This window comes from Pseudorasbora parva, chromosome 16 (assembly GCF_024679245.1).
Source record: "Pseudorasbora parva isolate DD20220531a chromosome 16, ASM2467924v1, whole genome shotgun sequence".
Classification (NCBI taxonomy): domain Eukaryota; kingdom Metazoa; phylum Chordata; class Actinopteri; order Cypriniformes; family Gobionidae; genus Pseudorasbora; species Pseudorasbora parva.
The window spans coordinates 44,596,306-44,618,805 of NC_090187.1; the positions used below are offsets into that span (position 1 = coordinate 44,596,306).

At 39.1% G+C, this 22,500-nt stretch overlaps 2 protein-coding genes across 2 annotated transcripts in view; one reads left to right on the forward strand and one right to left on the reverse strand.

Annotated features, from left to right (window-relative positions):
* LOC137043085 (NAD(P) transhydrogenase, mitochondrial-like) overlaps positions 1 to 8,447 on the forward strand; it is a 37,904-nt gene extending 29,457 nt beyond the window's left edge. The window contains exons 18-21 of the mRNA XM_067419180.1: positions 27 to 108; positions 5,134 to 5,252; positions 7,560 to 7,675; positions 8,191 to 8,447. Of these exons, the coding sequence (XP_067275281.1) occupies positions 27 to 108; positions 5,134 to 5,252; positions 7,560 to 7,675; positions 8,191 to 8,337 (464 nt within the window). The 3' untranslated portion in view covers positions 8,338 to 8,447. The remainder of the gene's footprint in view (positions 1 to 26; positions 109 to 5,133; positions 5,253 to 7,559; positions 7,676 to 8,190) is intronic.
* Positions 8,356 to 15,286, reverse strand: dtwd1 (DTW domain containing 1). Its single transcript, XM_067419216.1, has 4 exons — positions 15,015 to 15,286; positions 11,076 to 11,219; positions 10,029 to 10,224; positions 8,356 to 8,709 (listed from the first exon to the last, which is right to left on the reverse strand). Exons 1-4 carry the CDS (start codon positions 15,210 to 15,212, stop codon positions 8,483 to 8,485), a joined length of 765 nt encoding a protein of 254 aa, XP_067275317.1. The 5' UTR covers positions 15,213 to 15,286; the 3' UTR covers positions 8,356 to 8,482.
* Positions 15,287 to 22,500: the final 7,214 nt, after the last annotated feature.

The following is a 22,500-nucleotide window of genomic DNA, read 5'->3' on the forward strand; positions in this document are numbered from 1 at the left end:
TGTGCGCCTGTGTTTCTCTTGGACAGGCTGGGGTCTCTGCGCGGCCAAGGCTCAGTATCCAATCGCAGACATGGTGAAGATGTTGAGGGAGCAAGGCAAGACCGTGAGGTCAGACGTCCTTCACATCATGACCTCTGAAATCAGCCAAAGCATCAAAATAATCGCATGCTGGATTCACACACATCCAATGTTTTTAATGTCTCGAATACTTGGCAGGTCAGCAGCGTAATTCTGTTAAATAGAAGACAAAACACATCTGTGTCTAATAAAAAACACTGGTAAAAATGCAGGCTTTCTGTAAATAAAGAGGGAACGTGTAAAACAATCTCAGAGTATTTACATCTGGAGAAGACCGAATTTATGGCATAAACGCTTACATTTTATTCTAAGGTGCCCTCGTTAGAGTGTTTTTATTCAAATAAGTTCTGAGTAATATTAATTAACAACATGTACTTACTATATACAGTCTTGTTCAAAATAATAGCAGTACAATGTGACTAACCAGAATAATCAAGGTTTTTAGTATATTTTTTATTGCTACGTGGCAAACAAGTTACCAGTAGGTTCAGTAGATTGTCAGAAAACAAATGAGACCCAGCATTCATGATATGCACGCTCTTAAGGCTGTGCAATTGGGCAATTAGTTGAAAGGGGTGTGTTCAAAAAAATAGCAGTGTCTACCTTTGACTGTACAAACTCAAAACTATTTTGTACAAACATTTTTTTTTTCTGGGATTTAGCAATCCTGTGAATCACTAAACTAATATTTAGTTGTATGACCACAGTTTTTTAAAACTGCTTGACATCTGTGTGGCATGGAGTCAACCAACTTGTGGCACCTCTCAGCTGTTATTCCACTCCATGATTCTTTAACAACATTCCACAATTCATTCACATTTCTTGGTTTTGCTTCAGAAACAGCATTTTTGATATCACCCCACAAGTTCTCAATTGGATTAAGGTCTGGAGATTGGGCTGGCCACTCCATAACATTAATTTTGTTGGTTTGGAACCAAGACTTTGCCCGTTTACTAGTGTGTTTTGGGTCATTGTCTTGTTGAAACAACCGTTTCAAGGGCATGTCCTCTTCAGCATAGGGCAACATGACCTCTTCAAGTATTTTAACATATGCAAACTGATCCATGATCCCTGGTATGCGATAAATAGGCCCAACACCATAGTAGGAGAAACATGCCCATATCATGATGCTTGCACCTCCATGCTTCACTGTCTTCACTGTGTACTGTGGCTTGAATTCAGAGTTTGGGGGTCGTCTCACAAACTGCCTGTGGCCCTTGGACCCAAAAAGAACAATTTTACTCTCATCAGTCCACAAAATGTTCCTCCATTTCTCTTTAGGCCAGTTGATGTGTTCTTTGGCAAATTGTAACCTCTTCTGCACATGCCTTTTTTTTAACAGAGGGACTTTGCAGGGGATTCTTGAAAATAGATTAGCTTCACACAGACGTCTTCTAACTGTCACAGTACTTACAGGTAACTCCAGACTGTCTTTGATCATCCTGGAGGTGATCATTGGCTGAGCCTTTGCCATTCTGGTTATTCTTCTATCCATTTTGATGGTTGTCTTCCGTTTTCTTCCACGTCTCTCTGGTTTTGCTCTCCATTTTAAGGCATTGGAGATCATTTTAGCTGAACAGCCTATCATTTTTTGCACCTCTTTATAGGTTTTCCCCTCTCTAATCAACTTTTTAATCAAAGTACGCTGTTCTTCTGAACAATGTCTTGAACGACCCATTTTCCTCAGCTTTCAAATGCATGTTCAACAAGTGTTGGCTTCATCCTTAAATAGGGGCCACCTGATTCACACCTGTTTCTTCACAAAATTGATGACCTCAGTGATTGAATGCCACACTGCTATTTTTTTGAACACACCCCTTTTAACTAATTCAACTAATTGCCCAATTGCACAGCCTTAAGAGCGTGCATATCATGAATGCTGGGTCTCATTTGTTTTCTGAGAATCTACTGAACCTACTGGTAACTTGTTTGCCACGTAGCAATAAAAATATACGAAAAACCTTGATTATTCTGGTTAGTCACATTGTACTGCTATTATTTTGAACAATACTGTATATTTAAAAAGTCCAGGCTAACGTTAATCCCAGCAGTAGTTGGAGCTGTTTCTGAAGTCCATTAAATGCAGCTGTCCGTCAAATAACGCGCTCCACACGACTCCGATGGGTTAATAGAGCCTTCTGATTCCAATCGATGCGTTTGTGTCAGAAAAATATCCATATTTAATTATAATTATTTATTTGAGACTAGTAGGCGTGTAATAAGCGGGATAATGTCCACCCAGCCGGTTGTTATCTCAGAATAAACCCCTTCAGAGTGACGCTCCGCTTCGCCTCGGGGTCCTGATCACTCTGGAGGGGTTTATTCTGAGATAACAACCTGCTGGGTGGACATTATCCCTTACATATAGATACCATACATACATACAGTGGGGCAAAAAAGTGTTTAGTCAGCCACCAATTGTGCAACGTCTCCCACTTAAGAACATGAGAGAGGCGTGTAATTTTCATCATAGGTACACTTCAACTATGAGAGACAGAATGAGAAAAAAATCCTAAAAATTCCTGATTTTTAAAGAATTTATTTGCAAATTATGGTGGAAAATAAGTATTTGGTCAATAACAAAAGTTCATCTCAATACATTGTTATATACCCTTTTGTTGGCAATGACAGAGGTCAAACGTTTTCTGTAAGTCGCCACGAGGTTTTTACACACTGTTACTGGTAGTTTGGTTCCTCTAGAGCAGTGATGTTTTGGGGCTGTTTGATTTTAAACTCCCTCTAAAGATTTTTTATGGGGTTGAGATCTGGAGACTCCAGGACCTTGAAATGTTTCTTACAAAGCCACTCCTCTGTTGCCCGGGCGGTGTTTTTTTATTTTTATTTAACCTTTATTTAACCAGGAGAGTCCCATTGAGATTAAGAACCTCTTTTTCAAGGGAGTCCTGGCCAAGAGGCAGCAAAGTTATAGAATTAAAAACAGTTACAACGTACATACAACATTAAAATAACAGCTTATGAGAAACAATCACAAACATTTGATGCAGTCTCTACTGTTTTAAGCTTGGTTTTAAAAGCATTTAAAGACATAAACGCAGTGTTTGGGATCATTGTCATGCTGAAAGACCCAGCCACGATTCATCTTCAATGCCCTTGCTGATTGAAGGAGGTTTTTACTCAAAATCTCATGGTACATGGCCCCATTCATTCTTTCCTTTACACTGATCAGTCTTCCTGGTCCCATAGCAGAAAAACACCCCCCCCATGGTTCAAAATAGGTATGGTGCCACTCAGTATTCTTTCTCCTCCAAACACGACAAGTTGAGTTTTTACCAAAACGTTCTCTTTTGGTTTCATCTGTCCATATGACATGCTCCCAATCCTCTTCTGGATCATCCAAATGCTCTCTAGCTAACTTCAGACGGGCCCGGGCACATCTGGCACTCCGGGATTTGAGTCCATGGCAGTGTTTTTTGTTGCTGATGGTAGCCTTTGTTACTTTGATCCCAGCTCTCTGCAGGTCATTCACTAGGTCCCCCCTTGTGGTTCTGGGATATTTGCTCGGCGTTATTGTGATCATTTTGACCCCACGGGTGAGATCTTGCGTGGAACCCAGATCGAGGGAGATTATCAGTGGCCTTGTATGTCTTTCATTTTCTAATAATTGCTCCCACAATTGATTTCTTCACACCAAGCTGGTTCAGGTCTATAATTTTGTTTCTGGTGTCCTTTGAAAGCGCTTTGGTCTTTCCATAGTGGAGTTAGGAGTCTGACTGTTTGAGGTTGTGGACAGGTGTCTTTTTATACTGATAACGAGTTCAATCAGGTGCCATTTAAAGGGTTAAGTTCACCCAAAAATGAAAATTATGTCAATAATTACGTACCCTAATGTCAATCGACACCCTTAAGACCTCTGTTCATCTTTGGAACACAGTTTCAGATGTTTTATATTTAGTCTGAGAGCTTTTTGTTCCTCCATTGAACGTATGCACACTATACTGTCCCCTTCCAGAAAGGTAATAAAACCAAAGTAGTCCATATGTGACATCAGTTGGCTAGTTAGAATATCTTGAAGCACCAAAAATACATTTTGGTCCAAAAATAAAAAAAACTACGACTTTATTCAGCATTGTCTTCTCTTCCGTGTTTGTTTTTAATTCTCAAACAAAGATTCAAACGGTTATGAATCAGCGAATTGATTCATGATTCGGATCGCGCGTCAAACTTCTGTAATCCCGTGACACTGGCGATCTGAATTCTGAATCGCTGATTCATAACCGCTCAAATCTTTGTTCGCGGATGGAGGACAGAGAAGCCTCTTAAAGAATAAGTTACAGGTCTGTGAGAGCCAGAAATCTTGCTTTTTTGTGACCAAATACTTATTTTACACCATAATTTGCAAATAAATTCTTTAAAAATCAGACAATGTGATTTTCTGTCTCTCATAGTTGAAGTGTACCTATGATGAACATTACACGCCTCTCTCATCTTCTTAAGTGGGAGAACCTTCACAATCGGTGGCTGACTAAACACTTTTTTGCCCCACTGTATATATAATACACTGCAAAAACTGTTCTTTTGTAGTATTTTTGTCTTGTTTTCCATTAAAAATAAACCTTCCTAAAGCAAAATGACTTCAGATATCAGAAGTTTTTGCTCAAAACAAGAAGAATATCTGCCAATGGGGTCAGAAAAATATTGTTTTCCTTTTGAATTAAGTATACACTATATTGCCAAAAGTTTTGGGACGCAATATAGTGTGTCTGTAACTCCATTAGCTGGTATATGTTCTTGTTTTAAGCACAAACTCAAGTAATTTTAAGTCTTAATATCTTCAGTCATTGTGCTTCTCCATTAAATGCATCTTGATTTAAGAATATTTAGATAGTTGTGCTGGAAAACGAGACAGAAACACTGAGGAAGAATGTTTTTTACTAGTAAGTGTTACCAAATCAACTCCCTGTTAAGTTTCACACTGAATTGTTCTAATTATAAAGCTCATCAAATGATGAATCTGCACTAGTTGATTATCGTGTGTGTGTGTGTGTGTGTGTGTGTGTGTGTGTGTGTGTGTGTGTGTGTGTGTGTGTGTGTCAGGTTTGGGATTCACCCGGTGGCTGGACGTATGCCTGGACAGCTCAATGTGCTTTTGGCTGAGGCCGGCGTCCCATACGACGTGGTTCTAGAGATGGACGAAATCAACGAGGATTTCCCAGGTCAGATTTAACAGCATGGTGAGCCGATTTGCACTCTTGACACTGAGATGCAAACACGCACCTATTTTCCTCATCCCTTTTATTTACAGTTATTAAACTGTGTTGAATTAGTTCTGTATTTAAATAACTGATCTGACCGTTACATCAACTCTGAATTCTGGCCTAATAATTGAAATCATTGTTAGTATTTATCTATAGCTAATGTTGGGTCGACACAACTTTTAATATTTGTGAGAGTCTCTTCTGAATAAAAATATAGTAAAAATTGTGAAATATTATTGCAATTTAAAACAGCTGTTTCCTATGTGAATATATAGTAAAATGTAATTGTTTTCTGTGATCAAAGCTGAATTTATATGATCAAAAATACAGTAAAAATTGTGAAATATTATTACAATTTAAAACAGCTGTTTTCTTTGTGAATGTATAGTAAAATTAATTTATTCGTGTGATCAAAGCTGAATTTATATGATCAAAAATACAGTAAAAATTGTGAAATATTACAATTTAAAACAGCTGTTTTCTATGTAAATATATATATTAAAAAGTAATTTATTCGTGTGATCAAAGCTGAATTTATATGATCAAAAATACAGTAAAAATTGTGAAATATTACAATTTAAAACAGCTGTTTTCTATGTAAATATAGTAACGTCTAATTTATTTGTGTGATCAAAGCTTAATTTATATGATCAAAAATACAGTAAAAATTGTGAAATATTATTACAATTTAAAACAGCTGTTTTCTTTGTGAATGTATAGTAAAATTAATTTATTCGTGTGATCAAAGCTGAATTTATATGATCAAAAATACAGTAAAAATTGTGAAATATTACAATTTAAAACAGCTGTTTTCTTTGTGAATATATATATTAAAAAGTAATTTATTTGTGTGATCAAAGCTGAATTTATATGATCAAAAATACAGTAAAAATTGTGAAATATTACAATTTAAAACAGCTGTTCTCTGTGTGAATATATAGTAAAGTGTGATTTATTCCTGTGATGAAAGCTGAGTTTATCATCATTACTCCAGTCTTCAGAGTCACATGATCCTTCACTAATCATTCTCAGATGAGGATCTGATCATCAACACACACTTATGATTATCATCAGTGATGGAAACTGATCATATGTTTGTGGAAATCATCAGATTCTTTGATGAATAGGAAGTTCAAAAGAACAGCGTTTATTCATTCTTAATAGATTAAAGCGTACAGTTTTTGGAAATATTATGTTAATTTGAATTTTTGTAATAAGTTTAAGTAACACTTTTACATCATAATAAATTTTTTATGTCATAATTTTGACTTGTCATAATTTCAAATTATATGTTAATTTCAGCATTTTGTTAGACATAATTATGACTTTTAATTAATAATTTTGACTTATGTCAATTTAGTTGTCATATTTTAGACTTTTTAAGTCACAATTTATATTTATATTTTAATTTCTACATTTTGTAATAATTTTGGCTGTCATAAATTTGACATTTTAAGTAATACTTTTATATCATAATTTTAGTTTAAATTGCAACTTATGTCATGTTTTTTTTAAAGTAATAATTTAGTTTTTGTCATAATCTTGATGTTTTATGTCATCATATGACATTTTAAGTAATAATTTGGTCTAATTAAGGATTCTTTGATGAATAGAAAGTTCAAAAGAACAGCATTTATTTGAATATAGAATCTTTTATAATGTTATAAAAGCCTTTACGGTCACTTTTGCTCAATTTAATGCGTCCTTGGCGAATAAATGTTTTAATTTCTAGTATTAAGAAACACCGAGACACTCACATTAATCTTTCATAATAAAATGATCCTTCACTAATTTGTGATTTATGATTATAAACAATTCATATTTTTTGTGTAAACTGTGATACATGTTATTTTCCAGGATTCTATACTGTTATGTTAAATAGCCAAAGTCAATTTTTATGTTTTCCATTAAATATAAAGTAGCGAGTGAGTAATTTGGATAGTTTATGTGTGTGGTGTGAAACATGGCTCGGATCTGTCAGGTGCAGATGCGGATGAGCTGATGATCCACAGACTTTGGCTGCGGTTTGTGACACATGTGGAGTCTGATCTTTGTATAATAATTCATTTTGATTATGTAATTGTGCCTAGACATGCAACCCAGAGTTGCCGCAACTGGCGTCTCCGCGGTTAGAGTCGGAGGGCAGCACGTGTTTTAGTTTAGCCGGCACAGATAAGCATGTAGAGCGAGGGAGAAACCCGAGTACATCTCACGAAAGCGTGCTCTTATTGTTCTCAATGTGTGTGTGTGTGTGTGTGTGTGCAGAAACCGACCTGACGCTCGTGATCGGAGCCAATGACACCGTCAACTCCGCCGCGCAGGAGGATCCCAACTCCATAATCGCCGGGATGCCGGTTCTGGAAGTGTGGAAGTCCAAGCAGGTGTGTTTACCATGATCGATTACACACACACACACACACAGACTGCAAAAAATGCTCCTTACTTAGTATTTTTGTCTTGTTTCTAGTCTAAATATCTAACAATTCTTAAAACAAGAAGTATTTACTAGACAAGCAAAAGTAATTGTCTTGTTTTGGGAAAAATAACTCAAAATGAAGAGAGTTTTTGCTTAAAATAAGATAAATAATCTTGTTTTCTGTTTGAATTAAGATTATTTTTCTCACCCCATTGGCAGATTATTTATCTTATTTTAAGCAAAAACTCTCTTCATTTTGAGTTATTTTTCCCAAAACAAGACAATTACTTTTGCTTGTCTAGTAAATACTTCTTAATGTAAGAATTTTTAGATATTTTGACCAGAAACAAGACAAAAATACTAAGTAAGAAAAGCATTTTTTGCAGCGTACAGCAGTCATGTAAATCTGTGTGTGTGTGTGTGCGCGCGTGTGAATCTCTGTGTCTGCATGAATGTCTGTGTGTGTGTGTGTGTGTGCAGGTGATCGTGATGAAGCGCACTTTGGGTGTGGGATACGCTGCGGTCGACAACCCCATTTTCTACAAGCCCAACTCCTCCATGCTCCTGGGAGACGCCAAGAAGACCTGCGACAGTTTACAGGCCAAAATAAGAGAGGCCTATTACTGACATGACATGAGACACACGCGTGTGCAAGAAAACCTTTATTGTCAAATACAACAATAAAAATCCAATCAGTAAATAAAAATATTCAAAATGCATCCACTGCGTTCAAACAAGACCGGCGTGAGAGTTATTGTTTCTGACGGCCTCGTCACACTTTCCCAGCTGCCTGTTTGGCTTTATTGATCAGTTTATGCAGGAATGAGAAGAAGAACAGCAGGTTGTCGTATTCTCCCGTATACTCGGAGTAATAGTGGCTGTGCAGGTCCTTCAGGAAGTAATAAACGGCTTCTATCGTGGCCAGATACGTGTCCGGACAGCCTTTCTGATGCCGCCAAAAACAGGTTCTTCTGCTCTTGAGCTCCACGTGTGGTAAAGCTGTAGAGAAATAACACCAATAACGTCACGTCTGAGACACAAACACATTCAACACATTAAGATATTTTATATTTAGTCCGAGAGCGTATGCAAGTGTATGCACACTATACTGTCCATGCCCAGAAAGGGAATAAAAACATCATCACAGTAGTCCATATGAGACATCAGTGGGTTAATTAGAGTCTCTTGAAGCATCCAAAATACATTTGGGTCCAAAAATAACAAAAACTACAACTTTATTCAGCATTGGCTTGAATGTTTGGCAATGATCTTCATTTATCATTGTTCTAAAACCCACTTTTAACCCCGGGTTATAAAACCCTGCATTAGAGCCGCTTTTTAGCTCGGTTAAACTGCATTGCCAAACTTGTTCAGTGTTCAAATGATACGACTAGATGCTTTAGCAACGATAGCCAAGCGCACGCCTTACACCAATCAGGCTTAACATTATGACTTCATCACAGCTCCTGTTAGTGGGTGGGATATATTAGGCAGCAAGTGAACATTTAGTCCTCAGAGTTGATGTGTGTGAAGCAGGAGAAATGGGCAAGCGTAAGGATTTGAGCGAGTTTGGCCAGATTGTGACGGCTAGACGACTGGGTCAGAGCATCTCCAAAACTGCAGCTCTTGTGGGCTGTTCCCGGTCTGCAGTGGTCAGTATCTATCAAAAGTGCTCCAAGGAAGGACCAGTGGAGAACCGGCCACAGGGTCATGGGCGGCCAAGGCTCATTGATGACCGTGGGGAGCGAAGGCTGGCCCGTGGGGTCCGATCAAACAGACGAGCTACTGGAGCTCAAACTGCTCCAGAAGTTAATGCTGGTTCTGATAGAAAGCTGTCAGAATACACAGAGCAGCTCAGTCAAAATAACGACTTTATCCGGCGAGTTATTGTCTTCTGTGTCGGTCTCGCTCCTCCTCTTCTGGTCATGAACGGCGGATCTCCGTCATATTCTCACGCATGCGTTGAGTTCACGGCAATAACTCGCCGGATAAAGTCGTTATTTCGATTTTTGCGCACAATAACTATTCTCGCCGCATTGTAAAATGATTGTGCAGCCGCTGTAGTGAGATGGGCTGTGTGTCGATGTGTTTAGGGCCTTTATGGGTCTTGTGAGTGGGAATGGACTGAATGCCAATGGAGGCCTATCTGAAGCCTTTCTCAGCTTTACACTAAAATATCTTCATCTGTGTTCTGAAGATGAACGAAGGTCTGATGGGTGTCCGACGACATGAGGGCGAGGAGTTAATGACAGAATGTTCATGTTTGTGTGAGGTATCCCTTTAACTATCCCTAAAGAGGCGGGAGAATCTGCTGGCACCTTGGAGACGTTCATCCGTGATGATTCTGGTGGTTTGGTTCCAGGTGCTGTCGATGAAAAGCACTCTCTGGATCGGACAGGTGTGTGTTTCAGAAGCTGCCTTTAATCTCTTCGCTTGCTGAGCTCCACCGGCTGTAAAATACTCCCATAATTCCTCCACCGTCATCGCATCTGGCCCCGGAAACACCAGCACGATCTGTGGGAAAAGAACAGGCTGTGCACTGCAAAAAATGCTTTTCTTATTTAGTCATTTTGTCTTCTTTCTAGTCTGAATATATTTTTAAAAAATTAAAAGCTACACTTTGTAACTTTTTTGTTTATTCTTAGCTAAAAACACTTAGTGTGCTCATTAATGTATATTTACTTCTTTTAAGTAATAAAGTATTCTCGTAAGTTTATAATATACCATTGAAAACACATACGGGTGAGGGGTTCGAATGCCGGCCGCCATGTTGCTCCTCCATCTTGAAAGTACAGTAGCCAAAGAGGGACATACCCGTAAATTCAAGCTTCGCCTTTCGCGTTTAACACTCGATGGCACTCATGGACGAGTTCGAACTGGAAGCCGTGTTAATCCTGGACAAAATCAGCCACCGTAGGAGTTAAAACTAAATCGTAATTGAGAGGAACAGAAACTAATATTCCCTGGATAGTCATAAACCTTTACACCGCTAGATGGGGGAAATATCACACAGTGGAGCTTTAAAACGAGAAGTATTTACTCGACAAGCAAAAGTAATCGTCTTGTTCTGGGGTAAAATAACTCAAAATGAAGAGTTTTTGCTTAAAATAAGATAAATAATCTGCCAATGGCGTGAGAAAAATAATCTTAATTCAAACCGAAAACAAGATTATTTATCTAAATTAGTTTTTAGCTAAGAATTTTTTGATGTTGAGACTAGAAACAAGATAAGAAAAGCATGTTTTGCAGTGCATATCACGTTTTTCTTCAATATCTCACAGCACTACACAGTGTGCAGGACCCATTAGTTGAAAGCATTTCCATTTATACATTGACCCGCGCATCACTGGTTTTGTTGTGCTCACGTTTTCTTTGCTCTGGTCCAGATCTGGGATGCAGGGATAAGTGTAGATGTTGACGTCTTGTGGCGCGAGGAGTCTGGCCTGAACCGCTGTGCTTTTCCCATCCACTTCATTGGGATGTTTGATGATATCAATCTTCACCGGCAGCTGAAAACAGCACACAAACGTTTCATTAAACGGTTACTTCAGCGATTTAGCATATACGCTTGATAAAGGGTTAGTTCAGCCAAAAACAAAACTTCTGTTATTAACTCGTCTCCCTAATGTCGCTCCACACCCGTCAGACCTCTGTTCATCTTCACACACAGTTTAAGATATTTTATATTTAGTCCGAGAGCGTATGCAAGTGTATGCACACTATACTGTCCGTCCAGAAAGGGAATAAAAACATCATCACAGTAGTCCATATGAGACATCAGTGGGTTAATTAGAGTCTCTTGAAGCATCCAAAATACATTTGGGTCCAAAAATAACAAAAACTACGACTTTATTCAGCATTGGCTTCTCTTCCGGGTTTGTGTTCAATCCTCAAATAAAGATTCGAACGGTTATGAGTCAGCGAATTGATTCATGATTCGGATCGCCAATGTCACGTGATTTCAGCAGTTTGACACGCGATCCGAATCATGAATCAATTCATGAATAATTATTATTATTACTCTTTATTATATTATTACAATCAAATTTCAACTTCTCAAATTAATTCTTATGAAATTTAAAGGGTATCTTCAGCGATTAGCATATGGGTTTGTATCAGTAGAAACCCTGGAGTATATTCAAATGATTGTGCTTCCCCCTCATATCTCCCTGAGACGAGAGATTATTGAATTTGATATTTGCATCATAGGAGGAATGTTTGGCCAAAGGCTAAAGACTACAGCCAGCAGAGGGAGCCATTTCCGCATGTTTTGAACCCGCGCGTGAGGATGGAGATCACACTCACAGCTCAGCTCAGCTCAGCTACAGGCACTCATTTAAATGGAGCGATGCTGAGCAATGGAAGTCTTTTAACTTCTCAAATTAATTTCTATGAAAGTTAAGCTTGCAAAGGCATGAACTGACTCGCGCCAGACTGAACTGGCGTTGTGAATGTATGCAGCGAGTGTAGTCGCGATTACCTCAGCGCTCATCACGAGAGCTCATCAGCTCATTAAACTCACTCCTGCAGTCAGTGCTCAGTGCTGTGAGACTCGCGCGGCGACTCGATCGCTATATTGAACACACACGTTCAGTTTTTAATCGTAGTGTCTGTTCTCTAACTCAGTCACAGTAATCCAGTAGCGGTGGCTGTGTATCGTTTTCCCCAACGATATATATTGCGATATTGAGAGCCATCAATCCAGGCTAAAGTCAATAATTACCATTCCGTGATATTAATAATTTCACTAATAAGCAAGCTTCATTACAAGTGACAAAAAGAAATGTTGGAAAAAATGTGTACACATGAAACTAAACCTCCAGTAGGTGGCAGCAGGTGACCGTCTTAATGAGTGAGTCACTGAGTCGTTCATTCAAACGATTCATTCGAACGCTGAATCGTTCACACTTGTTGCTATGAGTGAGACGTGTTACGGGTCAGCTATGAACGACTTTCACTTCTGAAATAGAACAAAAACACTAAATATTGCATCTAAAATGTAAGTGATAAGCGATTGTTAATTAGTTGTTTATGGAGCTGTTATATAAAATCAGTGTCATTTTCAGTCGTGATGGTATTCAGGAAAACGCTCTAGTGTTGTGATTTCTCCTGGAGAGGCTGCACGAGCGTCAACAGCGCGACCTTATTATCGTCAGTTCATTATATATTATCCACAATCGATCGCCACTTACACTAAATAAATACACAAACATTCTTGCATTTTGGTGATTCGCTAGTTATTTTTTGTTTTAATCCGGCTCTTGTCCGTCAGTCAAGTAAAATTCTCTTTCACTTGTCCCTTCAAAACACCCACATGTCCCGGACAAGCGTCAGTGTCGAGCCCTGCTTTGTATTCGTCGTAAAGATCGTTGTGGTGCCGTTTTAAGTGATCAGACAAATTGGTGGTGTTTTCTTGTTTTGTGGCCACAAGACACTCCATGCAAAGTACCTCTTTTTGTTCAACATCCTACTTTATGTATCCAAAATAGTCCCAAAAAGATGATTTCTACTACAAACCTTTTTTTCCCCTCTTCGAATGTTTGGCCGTGTGCGGTGAGCAGCGGCACAGCGAACCAATCACTGTGCAGGCATGAGGAACGGGCATGTCACTCCAGCAACAAACTCGTGTTTACTGTGTGCTTCCTTACTACTACCATAGACCGTAAAAAAATACTACTACCCTTCACATCGCATGTTCCGACGATGTGACTATCGCACACGCGCACATCACGATGTCGATGTTAAAACAGAATATCGTTCAGCCCTACCTCACAGGGCAGCGAAGCATTCTGGGAATTGTAGTCTTTCATCCCAATGAGACAAAAATACATTTTCTGTCTTTTCTCAGTCTAGAAGGCACTAAATTAAAAAATAATTTCACATTTCTACTACATTGATGACCCAGTTTAAATACAGATTCATCTTCCCAGCGCTGAAGTACCCCTTTAATCTTCCAAAGGCATGAACTGAAAGCGCTCCAGACGACTGCCGATGAATGTAATATGATTCCTGCTGCGTTTGTGCCGTGACTTTTGCTCGGCTCACTCACATTATATTGAACACACACCTTCAGTTTTTAATTGTAAAAAAACTTTAACTGAACTGATTTTATGAAAATGAACGCTGTGGGAAAGTGATCCAGTAGCTGTGGGAGTGGCCTCGTAGGGCAGCGAAGCAATGCATTCTGGGAGTTGTAGTCTTTCATCCCCATGAGACAAAAATACCTTGTCTTTTCTCAGTCTAAAAGGCACCAAATTCAAAAATGATTTCACATTTCTACTACATTAATGACCCAGTTTAAATACAAAGCTTAATTCTAAATCACTGAAGTAACCCTTTAACAATCCCAACATGTGCTTCAGAAGAACCGCTCCAAACCCTTCACAGTATATTTATTTTTCCGTGGACCGTGAAGCGTTTATTCACATGATGAACTGACTCTCAAATCATTTCGTATTCGAAATCTATGGCAGGAATGAGTTTCCATGCCACGAGTTTCCTGTGGGTTTGGGATTTATTGAGTAACTTTTATGTCGAAGGCCAAAATGTTCAAGTCTGTTCCAGTAATGTTCACCACAAACCTTACTCATAATTGCAAAACAGATAATTCAGCAATAAATAATTGGGTTGGTCTACAAATTAACATAACAGCTACATTTGTGCACATTGCTTCCTTTTATATGGCGGGGAAGAGCTAGTGTGGCGTATATATTTAATGCCATGATCTAAATATAATGCTACAATCAACACTTTTCACGATTATTTAACCTTGAAAGCTGTCGTAGTAAAAATGTGCTAAAGGTTCCACATGTAATACTCAGCTATTTCATATGCAAAGATGTCAGCCAATCACAGCAGTGGGCATTTACACTGAAGTCTTACAGTGGCCAATCACAGCAGTGGGCGAAATGTATCAATACTACTGTGTTTTTTTACAGTAATTTTGTTTATTTAAAAAGATGATTTAATGCATGTAATATGAATAACCTATGTTAGTGGACCCAAATGTATTTTGGATGCTTCAAGAGACTCTAATTAACCCACTGATGTCTCATATGGACTACTGTGATGATGTTTTTATTCCCTTTCTGGACATGGACAGTATAGTGTGCATACACTTGCATACGCTCTCAGACTAAATATAAAATATCTTAAACTGTGTGTGAAGATGAACGGAGGTCTGACGGGTGTGGAGCGACATTAGGGAGAGGAGTTAATGACAGAAGTTTCATTTTTGGCTGAACTAACTTAACCCTTTAAAGGTGCACAGTTAGAATGATTGATAATGTGATGTTTCCACGGACCTTGACGCTTGGAACGTCCCGCGGCTCCAGCCCGACCAGCGCGCAGCAGCTGTAGCAGTAAAACATGCGCGACGCGCCACAACGCGAGCACTTCATCCGGCCCGCGCGTTGCGCGTCATCTAGCGGGGCGTGCGAGGCGAGCATCAGGCCGCTCAGAGAGCTCCTTTCCCCGGTAGCGCGGTCCTGATCGTCCGACATTGCGTCTACACACACACACACACTGTAAAAGGGACGACAACAATCCCACGTGTGCACTGTGCACCGGAAACACTCGTGCGCTCGAGGAAGCAGGAAGAGCGGGTACCATAGCAACAGACGCTTACGCTTTGTTTGAGATGGACAAACAGAAGAATATTTGCTCCCTGGACGGATTTATTCAATCTCAAGGACTGGTGGGTTCAAATGACCATTAACCAGAAAAAAAAACAGCTAATTTAACGATAATTATTAATGTGTGGGATGATTATTAATTACTGGATGAAAGCGCGCCAAAACGTCCCACGAAATCGCGCCAAAACTTCTGAGGTAACTCGAAATAAGCCCTCAGATGTTCAAAATTAGCACAACAACGAAAACGTTATATATCTGCAGGTGTTTTACAATCAAATGTGAGGATTTTAAGACCTCTGGCAAATAAAATAGTATAATGCTGGCGAGTAAAATTACTGTAAAACCAACTGTTTTAACTTTAGAGACGAGCAAAAAAGTTTTATAAAATAATAAACCTCACATTTCAGCCTTTAAACTATATATATATATATATATATATATATATATATATATATATATATATATATATATATATATATGTGTGTGTGTGTGTGTGTATTTATAATAGAAAATGGACGGGTCAAAATGATATATAACAAATATAATGGAGCAATGCAAAACTTTTGCATTGTGAATTTATGACAATCCAGTAAATTTCCCCTTCAAATTCTTATGAATAAAAAACAAAACAGATAAACAAATTTAATAAGGTAATTAATTAGCATAAGAATAAATTTAACACTTTTAAAACCTCTGGCAAATAAAATAAATATCATTTGTTTGGGTAAAATTACTGTTAAAAATGCCTATTTAAACATTAAAGTTTAAATAACACGTTTTGCTTTTATAAAATGATAAACATCACATTTAAACCTTTTTTTTTTAATACACAGGTCTAAATTATAAATGATTATATATTAATTTAAAATATGATGGGCCTTATGGAAAACTTTTGCATTGTGATATTATGACAATCCTGCAAGTTTTCCCTTCAAATTTGAATGAATCTTAAACAAAAAATAAAAAATCTTCTGATGACGAAATTCACGTCACGCTGACCCTCGAGTACACGCAAAAAGTGAAGTATACTTTGGGCTTAAGTGTCATAAAGATAAGGCAATGTGTTCATAAAATATAGCATTTTACAAAAAAATCAAAGATCAAAATGGCTGATATGGGAAAACTGGGTATTGTTCGACTCAACATGCTGCACCGAATCTAAAATATACCAATTATTAGCAAAAATGTTGTATCTCCTGACCTCTAGGTGGCACTGTGCCAAAGCTGTGCAGGTACCCTCAGGTCATGGTTGTCATGATTCATAGATCAATCCACCTGAATTCCATAGCTTGTTATCAGCATGGTCTAAAGGGGGTCGCACACCGGACGCGGAGCTCGGCGGCGCGGCGCGCAGCGTCTCAGGTATCGCACACCAGACGCGCACATTTTAAAAGGCTACGTTTATTATACATTTCCCCAAAATATGTTTAGACTTTATTCAAGCTGTTGAACTCAGAATGTAAAACAAATTTGTCTTGTAGCAAAGGTTGAAATCAGTATACCTTAACGATAATATACTTTTAATATAAAGCCTTGAAATGGCGCTCTGTGGCGCGGCAGGATTTAGAACAACTTCCTGAGTCGCCGCGGACAGGCGCCGAATGCCGCCACCGGTGTGCGTACACTCATTGAAAACAATGTGTTCGAATTTTAAAGACGTGGCGCGCCGCCGAGCTCCGCGTCCGGTGTGCGACCCCCTTAAAGATGATCTGGACCCATTTTCATGAAAATTGTAGCAACAGTCCAGGAGGAGTTTGAAAAAGTATGTTTTCAAAGAAAACCTAAATGGCGAAAATTTAGGTTAATTTTAAATTAACTCAACTTTTTGAGTACCTTCTGTGCTTGGTGCCGATGACTCCTACTGAGTGTAATAACGATATGCCAATGCATTCATAAAATATAGCATTTTACAAAAAAAAAATCGAAATGGTATTCCATTCAGAAGTTATAAGCAAAAATCGCTATTTTCATATCTCCGGACCACTAGGTGGCACTGTGACGAAATTGTGCAGGTACCCTCAGGTCATGGTTTTCACAACACACTCCAAGTTTGGGTTTGAATTCGCTAAAGCGTTGCAGAGATTTAGCTTTATGTCCATTTTGGCTTGCTTTTTTTATCAAATTCGTTTTTTCGCGTTTTTCGAGAACGGTTTGACGAATCAACTTGAATTCTATAACATTTTCTCAGCATGGTCTGAAGATGATCTGGTCCAATTGTCGTTGAAATCGTAGCGACGGTCCAGGAGCATATCGCTTTAACCCTTAAATGCATGACTGTTTTGCCAAACATTCTTACATATTAGGGTCGTTAGCGACCCGGATCTATATTTAACATGGATATATCTCCACCTGTCGCGATAATATATAAAACTCCTGATGTTAGAGTAACAATTACAGAAGAATAAAATAAAATAAAACATTTGGTTCCCTTCTGGATTTATAATGGTTCAGTTTGAGCAGATGTTTTCATCATCTGTCCTCCTCAGAGTTCATTTCAGGACATTCACCATCTGCTCATACTCGCCATCTCACGCATATTCTCAAAACTCATTTCCTACGTCTTCAAAATCAATATTTGATGGCTATCAGCTTCCTCACCAGATCCATCATCAGAGACAGTGACAGAAATATCTGAATGTGTTCAGCGCTTGCTCTGCTGTAAATCACTGAGCCATTTCAAGTTTTGCAGATTATAATTATTATTGTTTCGTTTTCTGTCAGAAGTAACTATGAGTGAAGTGTCACTTCATCAGTGTGTATCAGACATCGCCACCTTGTGGAGTAAAGGTGAATTGCGCCCTATTTTGTCATTATAGCTTAATTTATCATTGTGCAAAAAAAAAAAAAAAACGTACTCTTACACACGTCGGGTCATTAGCGACCCTATACAATTTTGTCAAAAATAGGGATGGGCATTTTCCCCAAATATTGTATTCGAATAAATGGACTCATAAGAATCGAATATTCGTTTATGTAAATTACGTATTTTGATGAAATGAGAGAGAATCACTGAGAGAGAGAGAGAATCACTGTTTTCTCCAGTACGACTGTACAGCCAATACTATCCTGTTTGACACTGAAGCTGCTTTGACACAATCGTGATTGTAAAAGCGCTATATAAATAAAGTTGATTGATTGATTGATTGATTGATTGATTGAGAATTTGGCTATTAATGTGTCATCATTATTGAACAAGCTTACGATTAGGCAATGTAGCTACACAACATTCTTACATTTTGTGTAACAGTATGTTTCAAAACATAAACAGAATGTGTAAACTAAAAATATAGGCCTAAAGAACAAAGGCATTATAAGCTCAAGCAGCGCGAGCGGAAAGAAACACTAATAAAGCGGAGCGCGCCGGTTATCATACACAATGTACACACACACACACGAGTCGTTATATGATTGTCGTGTTGTTTCACATCTTTATGTAGAGAGAAACGATAATATTATTAGATGATATTATTCTCGGGTGAGCACACGCTCGGCTGACAGACGTCAAGATAACGGTGTTTAGTGAAGTTTGAGTGAAGCACTTTGTGTTTTCTGTTCTTAAACCCTCGACGACGCAACTCCATTTTGTACGATCATTCAATTTTCATCTAAGTAGTTTGAAACATCGCGAGGCAGACGACGACATTATGTGATGAAATACACCAAATACACTCAACTCATTAACCCGCTCCACAGCGCCACCCAGTGGATTAAGTTATAACTGCGAGATTTAGAGCGACTGATTCACTGCATTTACGGCCAGCAAATCAACGCATTAAAATTCAAATAGTATTTTTAGTTTTCGAATGTTAATTTGAATATTCGTGCACACCCCTAGACAAACTACGACTAGTGGAAAAACAGGCATTTAATTATAATTCTATTATTTTTTCTTGTTATATTGTTTAAAATGGGTTGATTGAGGAATACTAAGAAGGTTGATGTCTAACTTTAAAAAAATGAATGAGGAGAAGGGGAGTGACGTCTCGGGTCGTTATGCATTTAAGGGTTAATGCACCATTTTGTTTCAGGTTGATTGGCCGGTGATGTGTGCGGAGAATCTGAACGAGTCTTCCTTTCATCTCTACCGTAATTCTGGAGAAATATACGCAGAGCTCAAAGCCAAAGTCGCCTTTCCTGGTGACACGGCTGAATCTTTGCAGAAAGCCCTGCGGATGCTCCGGACTAAACTGAGTCTTCAGAACTCCGTCTTTTCCCATGAGTCTGAAGCTCTGTCTGATTAATGCATCTGGACTGATCGTTTGGCTGAGAGTTAACGAACGATTGCCTTTAATGTGTTTGGATTGTCAGCATCTGTTTGTGGTGAGGATAAATGAGGCCGGGGTTTAGATGAACACAAAATAACACACTCGTGATCCGACACGAACGAGACAAGATCCCTTTGAGTCAGACAGATGCTGGGAGAAACGCCATCAACCAAAGCTTCCACAAGGGTTTTTTCACAGTGAAGAACCATTTTAGACCCTCAAAGAACCTTTCAGCGATCCGTTCTTAAAATAAGACCTTTTACTCTCCACTATAAAGAGCCTTGTGTGTCGTTGAAAGGTTCAGTGGATGTTAAAGGTTCTTCATGGACCATAGATGCCAAGTTTCCATCCACTTTTTCCACTGTTTTGTTATCGGCAAAGTGAATATGTGTTTAAAAAAAAGATTGCGCAGTCCAGCCTTGCTCTCACACACACACACTCTCGCTCACTCTCACACGCACACACACTTTCTCACTTACACAAACGCATGCACGCTCTCACACACACACACTCACTTTCTAGCACAAACTCACACGCATGCACACTCTTACACACACACACTCACTCACTTTTTAACACACACACACACACATAAACAAACGCATGCACACTCACACACACACTCACTTTCTAGCACACACTCACACGCATGGACACTCTCTCTCTCACACACACTTTCTAACACACTCACACAAATGCATGCAAACACACGTTTGTTTTTGTGACATATGGGGACATTCCATAGGCATAATGGTTTTTATACTGTACAAACCGTATTTTCTATCCCCTTACACTGCCCCTAAACCTACCCATCACACACACACACACACACACACTGCCCCTAAACCTACCCATCACACACACACACACACACACACACACACACACACACAGCCCCTAAACCTACCCATCACACACACACACACACACACACACACACACACACTGCCCCTAAACTTACCCTTCACAGGAAACATTCTGCATTTTTACTTTCTCATAAAAACTCCTCCTGTGTGATTTATAAGCCTTTTGTAAAGTGGGGCCATGGGTAATGTCCTCATATTTCACCCTCTCCTGTAATACCTGTGTCATACCCATGGCATTATACACATTTGAGTCCTCATATGTCACAAAAACATGCCCACTCTCTCGCATACACACTCACTTTCCAACACTCACACGCATGCACGCTCTCTCTCTCACACTCACTCTCACATGCACACACACACTCAGCCTTTTACTGATGAAATGGTGTGTGTATTGAACAAGCTGCAACCTCCCTCTCTCTTGAAGCTGATACGGAAGTGACTTAATCTGCAGTTCCTCGACTGGCCACTAGTAATAATATTTACAATATTAAACAATTGAATAATATGAATATAATATATTTAAAGCGCAGAGAAAATAAAACAGAAACGGTGCTTTAACGGGAGCAATGCTACGACTGCAATAGGCTAATTCTGTCATGTGACGCCACATTTATTTGCATTAAAGCCCTTTTTTGCAAAAAAAAGTTGCATTTGACATTTGAAGTATTGACAAAGAATTTATACACTAAAGGGAAATTAAAAATATTGTGTCGACATTTGCACACAAAAAATCTGTCACACTGCAAAATATGCTCTTCTTACTCAGTATTTTTGTCTTGTTTCGAGTCCAAACATCTAAAAATTCTTAAAATGAGAAGTATTTACTAGACAAAAAAAAGTAATTGTCTTGTTTTGGGGAAAATAACTCAAAATGAAGAGAGTTTTTGATTAAAATAAGATAAATAATCTGCCAATGGGGTGAGAAAAATAATCTTAATTCAAACAGAAAACAAGATGATTCAGAGTGTGTGTGCAAGAGAGTGTGAGTGTATGCGAGAGTGTGTGTGCAAGAGAGTGTGTGTGTGTGTGTGTGAGAGTGTGTGCAAGAGTGTGTGTGTGTGTGTGTGTGAGAGTGTGTGCAAGAGAGTGTGAGTGTATGCGAGAGTGAGTGTGTGTGCAAGAGAGGGTGTGTGTGTGTGTGTGTGTGTGAGTGAGTGAGTGAGTGAGTGCGAGAGTGTGCAAGAGAGTGTGAGTGTATGCGAGAGTGAGTGTGTGTGCAAGAGAGGGTGTGTGTGTGTGAGTGAGTGAGTGAGTGAGTGAGTGCGAGAGTGTGCAAGAGAGTGTGAGTGTATGCGAGAGTGAGTGTGTGTGCAAGAGAGGGTGTGTGTGTGTGTGAGTGAGTGAGTGCGAGAGTGTGCAAGAGAGTGTGAGTGTATGCGAGAGTGAGTGTGTGTGCAAAAGAGTGAGTGTATGCGAGAGTGAGTGTGTGTGCAAGAGAGGGTGTGAGTGAGTGAGTGCGAGAGTGTGCAAGAGAGTGTGTGTGCAAGAGAGTGTGTATGTGAGAGAGTGCAAGAGAAAGTGTGTGTGTGTGAGTGCGAGAGTGTTTGTGTGAGCGAGTGAGTGCGAGTGTTTGTGTGTGTGCGAGAGTGCATGAGTGAGTGTGCTAGAGTGTGTGTGTGAGAGTGAGTGAGTGCGAGTGTTTGTGTGTGTGCGAGAGTGCATGAGTGAGTGTGCTAGAGTGTGTGTGTAAGAGTGAGTGCGAGAGTGTGTGTGTGATTGCATTTTTTGCAGTGCAGTTATATCAGTAAACCTTTTCCTGCAAAACAACAACCCTTGGATGGAAACCCGGCTGATGGCGATAAAGATCCTGTATTTCTGTGACGGAGAGAATGAACGCTAACTTCAGGATTATCGTAATATCAGGCGATGATTTTCTCCGTCCATCGCTCAGCGGATGCGATCAGAGCTTTAGACTGAAGGAGAACGGTTCGGACGAGCTTATGTTCGCTCAGGTGTGAGGAAGAGGAACTTTTCTGACATCTGCTTTGATCAAACTCAATCGACGAGTCCTCAGGTTAGGCT

Coding starts and splice junctions, on each gene's coding strand:
- dtwd1 (XM_067419216.1), bottom strand. CDS start 15,212: ATGTCGGACGATCAGGACCGCGCTACCGGGGAAAGGAGCTCTCTGAGC. Junction 10,225..11,075: donor TGGACCAGAGCAAAGAAAAC/GTGAGCACAACA, acceptor CTTTTCCCACAG/ATCGTGCTGGTGTTTCCGGG. Junction 8,710..10,028: donor CACGGATGAACGTCTCCAAG/GTGCCAGCAGAT, acceptor ATTTCTCTACAG/CTTTACCACACGTGGAGCTC.